The sequence below is a fragment of the Microcaecilia unicolor genome, chromosome 13 (genome assembly GCF_901765095.1).
Source record: "Microcaecilia unicolor chromosome 13, aMicUni1.1, whole genome shotgun sequence".
Taxonomy (NCBI): Eukaryota; Metazoa; Chordata; class Amphibia; order Gymnophiona; family Siphonopidae; genus Microcaecilia; species Microcaecilia unicolor.
This window is the reverse complement of record NC_044043.1, coordinates 37,901,742-37,914,334: the sequence shown is the minus strand read 5'-3', so window position 1 is coordinate 37,914,334 and position 12,593 is coordinate 37,901,742. Positions and strand designations below refer to the sequence as shown.

Here is a 12,593-nt window from a genome sequence, read left to right as displayed (position 1 = left end):
CGTAAACCACAGAACCGAAGGTGATCTCTTGGGAACAGTAGACAGTGAAAATACAACACAGAGTCGCACTGCATCGCTGCTCTTTATCTTACACCAGCTGCGGAGTGTTCCCTGGATTCAAGGGGGGGCTCACCTAACAAGATGCCCCCACCGGGGCCAGCTCTATTGTTCACCTCTTTATTTATTTTATTGATTCTTACTATACCACCTGCACTAACTGGCAGACCAAAGTGGTGTACAGTTCAAAACATTACAAATAAGAAACAAGAAAGGAACTCCATTTTTCAACAGAAAAGAGAATTCACGCACCCAAGAGATTCAAACAATAGAGGGACTAAAGAGGTAGAGGTATCTGGGAGGGTGGGATTGTGGATACCATAGGGAGGGAAGGGGAAGGGGAAGGATACTACCCAGCAGAAATAGCTGAACCCCTACACCATGATGCCTCCACCAGAGAAAGGGTATTAAAGGGTAGATTCCCCTCACTTTCCCTCAGGAACTACTACAAAACCTCAGTGAATTCAACTTCCTTAAATTTCTCATAGCTCTCCCTCATCACTAAGAACTGCCCTCTCTGACAGCCTCTCAGCTCCCACAAAATCTCACACCTCTGATCTCTTCACACTAGAGATCACAGAACTCTCAAAATCCATCACCCCTCTGTCATCTGTGATCTGCTCACTGACAGACATCACTCACCCCCTCTTATGCCAAGGAAACACCCACTGACAGGTTTGCCAAATTGAAAAAAAAAATTTTCCACACAAAACCCCACCCCCGCCATCATCACTCTGCCTCCGCCGTCATCAACCCCACCCCCGACGTCACTAACCCCGCCCCCGACATCACCAGCCACGCCCACCGCAACCTGCAACGGTCAAAAATTTCCCGCAGCAGGTCGCGGAAAGCCGCCCAATTGGGCGGGAAAACCGCAACCTTGGCAACAGTGCCCACTGATATTGCCCTCCTCAGAAAACTCCTCCCCCTTTTCCATAGCCCCAGTTACACCCACTGATAGTTCCCTCCTCAGAAACTCCTCCCCTTTCTTCACAACCTCAGTTATAATCACTGGAGACGGTACGAGGCGCCCATTATATGGGTTGAAGTCAGTAGGCGGAGTTTGTTGGCAGTACTATTACTACTACTATAAATCATTTATATAGCGCTACCAGTCATACACAGCGCTTCACAATGGAACAGGCAGAGCTTGCCACCGCACTGGTTCACCCAAAACAATAGCAAAAGCAAAACAATAGCAAAACATTATTAGAAATAACAGACTGCTTAAGCGTGGTCCATCTGTAAAAAGTCAAAAGCTGTTCCAGTTGGATAGGCAGTGCCTTAAAAGGTGGAGGACAAAATATATATTTTACTTATTTGACAACTTTTTAATTTATTTGAAAGCTTCCCATATGTAGATATAAATATCATGAAATAAAAACTGAATATCACTAAAACAGCTTCAAAAATTAATGTAGCTGGTGGAAACCAGTATGGTGGCAAGCTCTGCCTACTGGCTTCAGCCCATATAATGGGGTAGACAGGCTCGCCCTGCCTCCTGCTTTATCTAACTTTCTTAGATCAAAGTGCCAGCTTCACTAATACACAAACTACCCTCTATCAAACCCAATTTATATATGGGTTACACAGGAATTAGCTTACAGAGTACTTTAAGTCATTTCTAGTTTTGGTTGCAAGTTTAGACTCAGAATAGTTCTGCAATTGATGGAACTCACAGGAAAAACTTGAATGAACCTCAATCCACTGAACAATGGGAGCCTTAAATCATTTCCAGTTGCCATAGTGCAGGCTCTGAAAGTTATCCATCTCCAAACTGGGAGAAACCAATGTGAAGAAAAGACTTAACATGAATAGTAACCACACTCAAACTCTTATTCTTCAAAACTATATGTCCAAAGTGGTAAAATAGAAAAACAGAACTGAGATTACGTGTTTTCCTTTGGGTCTGATTCAGGAAAGCTTTTGCCACATTTTGGGGTACCCTTACAGCAGTACACCTAACAGCAGGCAAACTCAAAACCAGTCTTACTTTCAATGTAAAGGTACACATACAAATGTATTTTGTAGACCGGGTTGTATTGTGGCTATACATGTGCTCATAACTTTTCAAAATTGCAAACCAAGACGTCAAATTATGCGTGTAAATAGTGTGTTATTTATGTGCATCAATGTGATACTGGGAAATCTGCTGAGCCAACGGCGTACACTAATTGTCATGGTAAGAAGGAGAATTCCTTCAAGGACAGAGGATGGGGAAGCTTCCATGTAGATCAGTGGTTCTCAACCCAGTCCTTGGGACACTATCAGCCAGTCAGGTTTTCAAGGATACCCACTTGAATATGCATGAAATAGATTTGTACAGAATGGAGTGCATGCAAATTTATCCCATGTATATGCATTCCAGATAACCTGACTGGTTGGGTGTGTCCTGAGGACTGGGTTGCGAACCCCTTATGCAAAATGATACTCACAACTGAAAGAAGATTGGATTTGATGGGCACCCATCTTCTTTCACCTTAACTATAGCACATTTTTAAAAAAAACTAAGTCCGTCTCATCTTCCAGGAACTAAGAAATTCCTTTAAAATGCATAATGTATTGCTCCAAACTCTTACCTGTTGGTGCTGCCGGGCGCCATTCGTAATGGACCGCACAATTATATCCACCAACTGCTTATACATGATCTGCAGAAAAACAGAGCCGTCAAAGAAATGAGCCTCTGACTGGTATAACAAGGAAAATCGGCTATTAAATACAAACAAACATTCCATAGAAGCATCTATAAAGAAAGTGTGTAATGCCAGCCTACACACACTAACATTTGACACAAAGGAAGTCACAAAGGAAGTCACAAAGGACTGCACTGTTCATCAAAGACCCCAAACCTTCTTCAAAGTCGCCTTTTTGCTGCAGTGCCTCCTTTTTTTCTGGTGTAGGTTGATCCCGAGTTGTTGTTGGTTTTTTTTTTGTAAATTTATTAATAATTTCAAGTATACAACTTGTACAGAAAAGAAAATATCAGCACATATTATATTACAATATAAATTTAACCAGGAAAAATTATCTTTCCAATATTTGCTCGTCCTCTATATGGATTCAAGAGGATTCACAATGGAATTAACATTTATATTATAAAGCAACATTAAAGAAAATAGCTTGCATGATACCTTAATTTGTCGGTTCTAGTTTATTATTTCAAGAGAGAATATTCTACCCCTACTTGTGCTTAGATGTTAAAAATGCAGTTAGCTGGGCAGGTTCAAAGAAGACATATTTTATCGATTGAAATTTTACCACACATTTACACTTTTTTTTTTAGCCCTCAGATCTCATAATCTTCACTTTCACAGGGCCAGTACACACTAAAGAGCAGCAATGGTAAGAAAAGGAAGCACAGAAAAACAAAAGGAATGAATAAAGAGATAAGAAAAGTAAGAAAATACAAGAAAGGCAGGAAACCATTTCTGCACACTTAGGTTCCTGTTTCCCTCTTAGCGCGATACTTGATCATCACTGGGCCTGTTTTTTTGGTTTTTTTTTACCCCCATTGCAGGGACTTGTAGTTTTGATTTCTTCCTAAGAAAAGAATTACAAGTCCATATACACACTAGGGAAGTATTAGTACTGGACTAAAAAAATGTAGAGAGCTAGTTGGCAGGCCTCCTGCTGTGCTGCAGACATGCCCGGCATTGCTCCCAGTTGAGCTTCACTTCTGCCAAAAGACTTCCAGTTATTTGAGTTTTTGACAAGAGTAAGCCTTCATAGACAAAACATTAAAATGCAAAGAACCTAACTTACTTACCTATACCAGGTGTTCTCTGCAGACAGCAAGATACCAGCCCCCCTCCCAAACTATAGGCTGCTTTCAATAGAAAAATAAATGGGGGAGGGGAAACAATAGCAAAGTGCCAGACAGACACCATAATTATTTTTTGGTGGCAACTAGCCATTTGTTTTCAGAAGGTAGCCTAGAACGGAAAAGAAAGGGACAGATGGCGTTTGATACTAATTCCCAAAGAAATTCTGGTGCTCAGGTTGGCCAAACCTACTGTCATGTCAGCAGTCCTTTTCCAAACAGTACTGGGCTCTAAAGTATGAACAGACGTTCATGTCGCAGCTCAGCAAATCTCCTCCAGAAAGACTGATCTTAAGTGGATTATCCATATTCCAGAACTCTAACGTTGTGAGCTGTGAAATGACCCTCATGAGTCAAACCCGCCTGGGCACAAGCAAAGAAAATACAGCCAATTAGACAGTGTGTGCTTGTTGATGGAAACCCCTACTGTAATGGGGTCAAAGAGACAAAAAGGCTGGGTGGCCTTACTACAAGCTTTAGTCCACTCCAAATAAAAGGCCAAGAGTCTCTATGTTTTTACTTTGTGGGCTTTGAGGTCTGGAAAAAAAATGTCGGCTGAACAATAGACTGGTTAACGCTCCCTCAGGGCCGCCGCGAGACTGAGCCAGGCCTGGGGTAGGGCTGCCACTGATACGCCCCCAAATCGTCGTCCACTGCCACTGCTGAAATACCTTGGCTGGCGGGAATCCCAGGCCCCGCCAGCAGAAGACATTGTCTTCCTCCAGTGATGACCGCCTGCCCCTGCTTTTCCTCTCGGGGCATGCTCAGTTTCAAAACCGAAAATGCGTGCCTGAGAGGAAACGCAGTCTCTCAGCAATGGGCAGAAGAGCAGAGCTGGAGGAAGCTCTGGGTCCTCCCCAGCCTCCAAGGAGGGGAAGGGCCTGGCGCAGAGTTTTCTTTCTCCTGTTCCTGTCGGGACACCATCACTCAGGTCTCGTCAGGAGCAAGAGAGAGAGACCCCGGCGCCAGGCCCCCCTTGAAGGCCCGGGCCCAGGGAATTTTGCCCCCCTCTCTCGGCGGCCCTGCGCTCCCTCTCAGCTTTCCTAGGTGGCATCGCAAATATTTTAGCATATATTGCCTGTACACTGTAGGGGTAACACCTCTAAATCATCAGTTGGGGAGAAGTATGGCTCAAAACAGTGGAGCTTCAGAGAAATGCAATCATAGTAACATAGTAACATAGTAGATGACGGCAGAAAAAGACCTGCACGGTCCATCTAGTCTGCCCACGATAAACTCATGTGTATACCTTACCTTGATTTGTACCTGTCTTTTTCAGGGCACAGACCATATAAGTCTGTGCAGCAGTATTTCCCGCCTCCCAACCACCAGTCCCGCCTCCCATCACCGGCTCCGGCACAGACCCCGTATAAGTCTGCCCTCCCCCATCCTAGCCTCTCAACCACCAACCCCTCTTCCCCCGCCACCCAATTTCAGCTAAGCTTCTGTGGATCCATTCCTTCTGCACAGGATTCCTTTATGCCTGTCCCACGCATGCTTGAATTCCAATCACAGTCATTAATGATCAACAGCGCCCCTGGTATACTTTTATTTATTGTAATTAATTTTATATTTTTATTGTAACCAGTTTTATGTAATTATATAGAAGGTGAGCTACTAAACTTTATTAAACAAACAAGGATCTTCTGTCTCTACATACACTGTAGATAATAATTGCTTGCTACTGATATATCTCATAGCAATGCATTCTTGTGTTTTTTACTGTAGCTTCCTATCCTATAGATCTTTTAGGGCAATGACACCTTCCAACGGCAAGGTGGTCATCTTAGTTATCCCCATAACCAGGGAGCCCACCCTGGGAAGCTGCAATTTTATCTTTCTCCTCTGGAAATAAGGGTTAGAGGCAAGCAATGGCTCTTCCCACTCTCAGCCCTACATCCAGTGGGACCCCCTTCTGCTATAATCAGGTCCTGAATGTCTGGATGTGTCGGGAAGGTCTTAAAAGAACCTCTAAGCCCTCTCATGATCGACAAAGATGGAGTTCCTGTCGAAGCAGAAGGCTCCTTAATGGAAAGCACCTTCAAAGCCTCAGAGATAAGAGAGCTGAGCTCCTCTTTATAAAACAACTTCAGTACTTTTAGGTCATTCCCCCTTCTCTTAACAGCTTCTTCTGATGGCTCCTCTGAATAGATCGAGGCCACATCAGATAAGGAGGGAGAAGCAAAGATAGACCTCCAGGAGTGGACAAATGAGGCTAAATGAGATCTCTTAGGAGCCACAGGGGCAAGAAAACTAAAGCACCTTGCAGCAACTCCAACTCTCACTGCTTCAGTAAATAGGTCTGGTGTAAGAGCAATATAAACTCCGGAGAAAACAAAGATCTCAATGCAGCTGAATGCTCTGTCGGGCCCCGAGTCTATCCGAGCAGGGACTGTCTTTCCATGTTAAATTGTACAGCGCTGCGTAACCCTAGTAGCGCTTTAGAAATGTTAAGTAGTAGTAGTAGTAGTAAAACGTCAGCTGTATTCTGCACATGATCAGACAGAGGCTGTTCCTCACTGCTAGTCGGCTCCGACACAATGGTGCCCATTCCCACACTCTCCTGCATGAAACTGTGCACCGGCCCTGCCGAGAAGTCCCCGGCATATTCGGATGATGCACCAAATCCAAATATGTGCTGCCGCTGACCGTTTCTCCCATGTCCCGTGGAATTCCCAGCTTGCAAGCACTGCAAAGCCCTGACGCCGGCCGGTGGGTCCCACAGCGGGAAAACCACAAATGCCTTTGCAGGAATCGGCATTCACCCCACCTGGCACAAATGCAGCACAACACAGTCCCAAGCGGTGAGACAGGATTCTTCTCTCGCATCAAGCAGAACGTGCAGCCCTCCAAGTGGTTCTGAGTCAAACTTTAGTTGGACTTACCACTGTCAGCTGCTCCCCACAAGCTTACAGTCTCCACAAGTCTTACCCCAGCTAAGAAAGAATCAGGACCGATACTCTATCCCATGCTCTTCAGCAAACCTCTTACCTACTCCTTTCTTTTTTTTTTTTAAAGGTTGTTGTGCTGGAAAAGGAGAGTTCCGCAGGAAACAGGTGAGAAGTGAAGGGAGGGAAGATGTACATAAGTGGGGCACCAACAGGGATCTGAACACCTCCAGATATGACTCTGTAGACTCAAGCCACCCACAAAGATCAACTGGGGGCAGTTGACCAACTGGACCAAAAGAAAATCACTCAGAACCAGAGACTGAGAAGTGTGTCCATCCACCTGCTGGAGACAGAAAATACTGAGGAGCTGGACTGGATGCCAAGAGAAATATGTCTCAGCTCAGTTTTCAGTTCTCTATCTTCGCCTGCTGGTTGATGGACACAACTATATCTCACAGGTTCTGGAATAGTGGGAAGCTACATAATGGAAAGAAAGTTTCCAATGGATGAGACATGAAATATTATTGTGCCTTTATGTATAGAAATTTTATGCCATCAGAACTTTGCAGCCAGCTACAAGATGTGTAACCATTTCCAGCTCTTCCCTACAAAATCCATTTACAGTAGTATCTCGGTTTTCGTTGACTTCGGTTATCGTCGGTTTCAGGTTTCGTCAATTTGTTTCTGCGAAAAATTTGTCTCAGATTTCGTCGGCGTGCCCACATGACCTCTCTACTAATTTTGCCAAAACAAAGGGCGACCCACGCGTTCTCCTGCACAGTGTGGCGTTGTTTCTTGTTGTGTGAGCACCACCCCGCGCGTCTAGCCAAACAATTCCAATGCTTTCCAGTGTTGATTCATATGGAAATAATTGCCTTGGTTTTCGCTGATTGTTTTCGGACGGATTATCGACGAAAACCGAGGTATAACTGTATGTCAGTTTTTCTAGTTCTTTTCTATGCTCACTCTGAACCATCTTGTCTGTTACCTAGTGTCCTGGGCTGCAGCTATCAATCTCTCATTCTTTGCTTTCAGTTCACCTCTCTGTAACCTTTCTATGTCCAGATTTTGATCGAAGTATAGTTCCTAGAGTAGCACTATATTTCCCACTTTATTTGTACATTTTGTCACTTGAGTTCCTTGTTTGCTGATTATTTTTTTTTTAAGTTTTATTTTCTCTTGTTTCACACATTCGGCTATTTCCTTCAACTGATGCACTGCTGGATTCTCACTCATTCTATTGACCTGGAAAACTATGACAGTAGCTCTGTATGTATAAGCTTTATGTGGCTCATTCCTCCTTTGGCTCGAGGAATGTACAGGCTCAGTATAATCTAAAATTCCAAAGCTCTGTAAGAATGAGGGAAATGTCAGATGATTAATCAGCATCTTATTCCATGATGTTAATGCACTCTGCAATTTCAATTTCAGCCTCCTGCAATACTCTTTACTGATGATCAAGCATAAATCATCGAGAGAAACCATCGCTCCTTCCTTCACTCCTACATATATTTATGTACTCCTTCCTGTTCAAGTTCCTTATCTCACAACCTGTTTTCAGTTTTTCCCAGTTTTCCTCTAAGGAAGGTTGCCTTAGCACATCAGTCCAGAAAAAAAAGTCATTTTGATGTCATTTGAGCAGCTTTTCACTACGCAGAGTTTCGCTAATTGCTGGTTACTAGAACTGCAGAGCTTCAAGTATCAACAAACAGTAGATGTGATGTAACCTCTGGATCATTACCATCGTTAGGATTAAGCTAAACCCATAGCCCAAAGAGTTAATATGAGTACTCGGTAGACTAACCACCTTATAATCGAAAGAGAAAAACGCCTAGATTTCGACCCGAATCGGGAGATAAGACGTTTATCTCACAAAAACGAATAAATCGGTATAATCGAAAGCCAATTTTGGACGTTTTCAACTGCACTCCGTCGCGGATGCGGACTAAGTTGATGGGGGCGTGTCAGAGGTGTGGCGAAGGTGGAACTGGGGCGTGGTTATCGACCGAGGAGAGATGTACGCGTTAGGGCGATAATCGAAAAAAATAAAGGCGTTTGTAGCGAACATTTAGGACACTTTTGTTGGACCCTTTTTTAACACGAACAGTTCTCAAAAAAGTGCTCTAAATGACCAGATGACCATCGGAGGGAATCGGGGATGACCTCCCCTGACTCCCCCAGTGGTCACTAACCCCCTCCCACCATAAAAAAATGATGTTTCACAACTTTTTATTTTCACTCTCAAATGTCATACCCACCTCCCTGGCAGCAGTATGCAGGTCCCTGGAGCAGTTGTTAGGGGGTGCAGTGGACTTCAGGCAGGTGGACCCAGGCCCATCCCCCCCTACCTGTTACAATTGTGCTGCTTAATGCTTATTAGTCGTCCAACCCCCCAAAACCCACTGTACCCACATGTAGGTGCCCCCCTTCACCCCTTAGGGCTATAATAATGGTGTAGACTTGTGGGCAGTGGGTTTTGAGGGGGATTTGGGGGGCTCAACACACAAGGGAAGGGTGCTATGCACCTGGGAGCTCTTTTACCTTTTTTTTTGTTTTTGTAAAAGTGCCCCCTAGGGTGCCCGGTTGGTGTCCTGGCATGTGAGGGGGACCAGTGCACTACGAATCCTGGCCCCTCCCACGAACAAATGCCTTGGATTTATTCGTTTTTGAGCTGGGCGCTTTCATTTTCCATTATCGCTGAAAAACAAAAACGCCCAGCTCACAAATTGTCGAATAAAACATGGACGTCTATTTTTTGCGAAAATACGGTTCAGTCCGCCCCTTCACGGACCCGTTCTTGGAGATAAACGCCCATGGAGATAGACGTTTTCGTTCAATTATGCCCCTCTAAGTGTCTTACAAAACAACAGTGGTGTCCCTGAAATATGGCTCCACTGGGTCATGATGTTAGAATGACAAACTGTTCATGCCTTGGATGCAGTGTGATTTATCACATTTTCATGGTGATCCTGATGTACTTTATCAATCCAGGGTTTATTTTGTACATTTCAAAGCAATTTATTATTCAGGAATGTGGGATGCTCTCGAAGGATTTCTTATAATTAACCCACAAAATAATGAAATTTCTGCTTTCTTAGCACCTGCTACGATGGCTTTGTGTCGTAGACAGTGTCTCCAAATGAGTTAATTTTACATGTTATAAAAAAACAAGGTCAAAACAATAGTATTCTTACTACAACCACTACCAAAAATATATATTATTATTATTAACATTTGTATAGCGATACCAGATGCACATAAACAGGAAACAAAAACTGTGGCTTATAAATAACTCAAACTATTATAAAAATTACAATACTTTTTAATATTTTGTGTGTGTAGGAGGGTAATAAAGTTGAGAGGGTAACAGGACCTCTTCTAGGTGAACCCAACTTCAAGTCCTACTCTCTTGTTTATATGCAATCATTTGCCCTCCTTTTAAAGAGTCTAACTTAATATATAGAAGCTTTACAGTTACTTAAGTTGATGTACAATGGCGAAAAAGTTTGAATGAATCCTGGGAAACAGGCATTGTCGTGCTGAATCACCTCCTCTTTCTTGACAGCAGGAAATGCAGAAGAAATTTATGTCTTCATACAAGATATTGTGGGCGCCATTAACAATTCATAAGGGTGTCATTGTTGGCGTCAGGTATCTTTTTACCAATCTGCTTCAGCACTGACTCGGATAAGTTTATGCCATGTTTTCATTATTATAGTAAGAAGATATATAGACTCACACTTGATTGGTCCTTGGTTAACACTTAGGAGAAGGACTGATGATTACATATAAGCAAGAGGGTAGGACTTGAAATAGGGTTCGCCAATAAGAGATCTTGTTACCCTTTCAACTTTATTACCCTCCTTCTACACATATAAAATATCAAAAATATTATAAAAACATTACATTTTTTGTAATTTTTATGATAGAGTTGTTTATAAACCACAGTTGTTTCCCTGCTTATATTTATTTTAAATTTTACACACATCGTGTCAAAGTAAGCCTCACTCGTAAGTCAAGATATGTGGAGTATTATCTCAATCTCTCAAATTTATGCTTATGCCTGCCCTAGTACCTGCATCATAAGATTTAATGTGCATAGGTAACCTACCCAAGTGTGCTTGAAAATTCTTTTTAATCAAGTCAGTGGCTTCCAATACCCATGAGAAGTATTTCTGTATCATTCTGCCCATTTTCTTGGTCTCTGAACAAACTTCTTGATATACAAGAATCTACTTCCTCGGGTTCTCTCTTCTACCACTATGCCTGGTTTCTATGCATCCAGCTTTTTATCTGTTGGAATGGGGATATCCCCTGTGATTATAACCTCTTCAATTCTCTATAATTCTTTTAGGGTCGTGATCCTTGTTCTTTTTTTGCTATAGCAATGTTATAATATTTACAACGTTTTCAATGGATGAAAGACTTTCATCTAATTGAAACTTTGCGAAACATAAATAACATTGCTGTACAGGAAAAACACTGGATCATGACCATAAAAAAAACAACTTATGGAGAATGAAGAGGTTATGATCACCTGTAATTGTGCAGTTGTCTAGAGCAGGGCTTCCCAGTCCTGTCAGCAAATCTATCTGATGCACTTTCAGTGAATCCTGAAAACCTAACTGGCTGGGTGTATCCTGAGGACTGGGTTAAGAATCACTGGTCTACATGATCTTTTGACATCCCTTCCAGCCCTATTATTTTAGGATTCCAGATGGCCTTGTACGGTTCACTCTAGTCCTATATTTCTGGGACTCTATCACACTGCCCAATACTTACTGGGAAGCGGTTGAAGAGGTCAGTAAACATGGCTGCGGTCAGAGCGCTATTCCTGTGGGTCATGAATCCCGTCAATGCTTCTTGATACACATGGGTTACTCTTGGCAGGTCCAGGATGCCTGTACTCCAAACCTAGGAGACCAGATAACAACTCAGGAATTATAAAAAGTTAATTCCATACCCTGCTCAAAGACCTTTCTCTATACCTCAGGAAACCTGTGGTTGAGTTCTGCTGAAAAGACATCTTAAGAGATTAATGGGAAAAAAACACAGCTCTGTATAACTGGTGTCTCCTGTCTTGGCACCACTCATTTTTAAGAGTCCGTCATCTTTAACTGTGGCCTTCCTTATCTGGAATGTGGATCATGAGGTTTATAGTTCCTCAACAATTACATCATCTTTTTCAAATGTAATTAAGATTATTAAGGATACCTTCCAACAAACAATTTGAAATAGCAATGGAGTATATATCATTATTAAGTCAATAGCAACAAAAACAGAAGAACCAAAATTAGATTAATGCCTCCAACTAGAAGAAAAGAAATAAGGGGGATCCAGTGGAGAGAAGAAGAAATCTCACCCAAAGGACAGAGGAGTAAAGGATGCTCCATCTGATATGAAGAGATCCTATTTGATATAGGGGGTCTTTTACTAAGCGACAACTGATCGCTAAACCGGAAGTGGCGCTGTGCTACTGCAGCTGCCCGGCGGTAGTTCCCACTCCCAGTGCGTGCCATTTCTGGCGCTACATTTGTAGTGACAGTGTTTACCCAGCGGTAATAGGGTAGTGCTGTGCACTGTCTGGTTACTGCTAGGTTAGTGCGGGACCCCTTTACGCCACCTCAATGGGTGGTGGTAAGTGCTTCCCCCCCACCCCCCTCCAAAAAATGGCTGTGCAGCAAGTGCTTCATTTGCCGCATGGCTACTTCTTTAAAAAACAAAAAACAGCTTTTTACCCGCTGCGGTAAAAGGGGGTCTTAGTGCACGTCAAAAACACGCGCTAACACCACTGCAGGCCCCCTTTTGCCGCAGCTTAGTGAAAG

The 12,593-nt window shown here is 43.0% G+C and overlaps 1 protein-coding gene across 1 annotated transcript in view; it reads right to left on the bottom strand.

Annotated features, from left to right (window-relative positions):
* MYBBP1A (MYB binding protein 1a) overlaps positions 1–12,593 on the bottom strand; it is a 124,587-nt gene that overhangs the window by 28,349 nt on the left and 83,645 nt on the right. Inside the window, exons 22-23 of the mRNA XM_030222434.1 lie at positions 11,551–11,682; positions 2,637–2,705 (exon numbers count right to left, since the gene is read on the bottom strand). Coding sequence (XP_030078294.1) covers positions 2,637–2,705; positions 11,551–11,682 — 201 coding nt within the window. The remainder of the gene's footprint in view (positions 1–2,636; positions 2,706–11,550; positions 11,683–12,593) is intronic.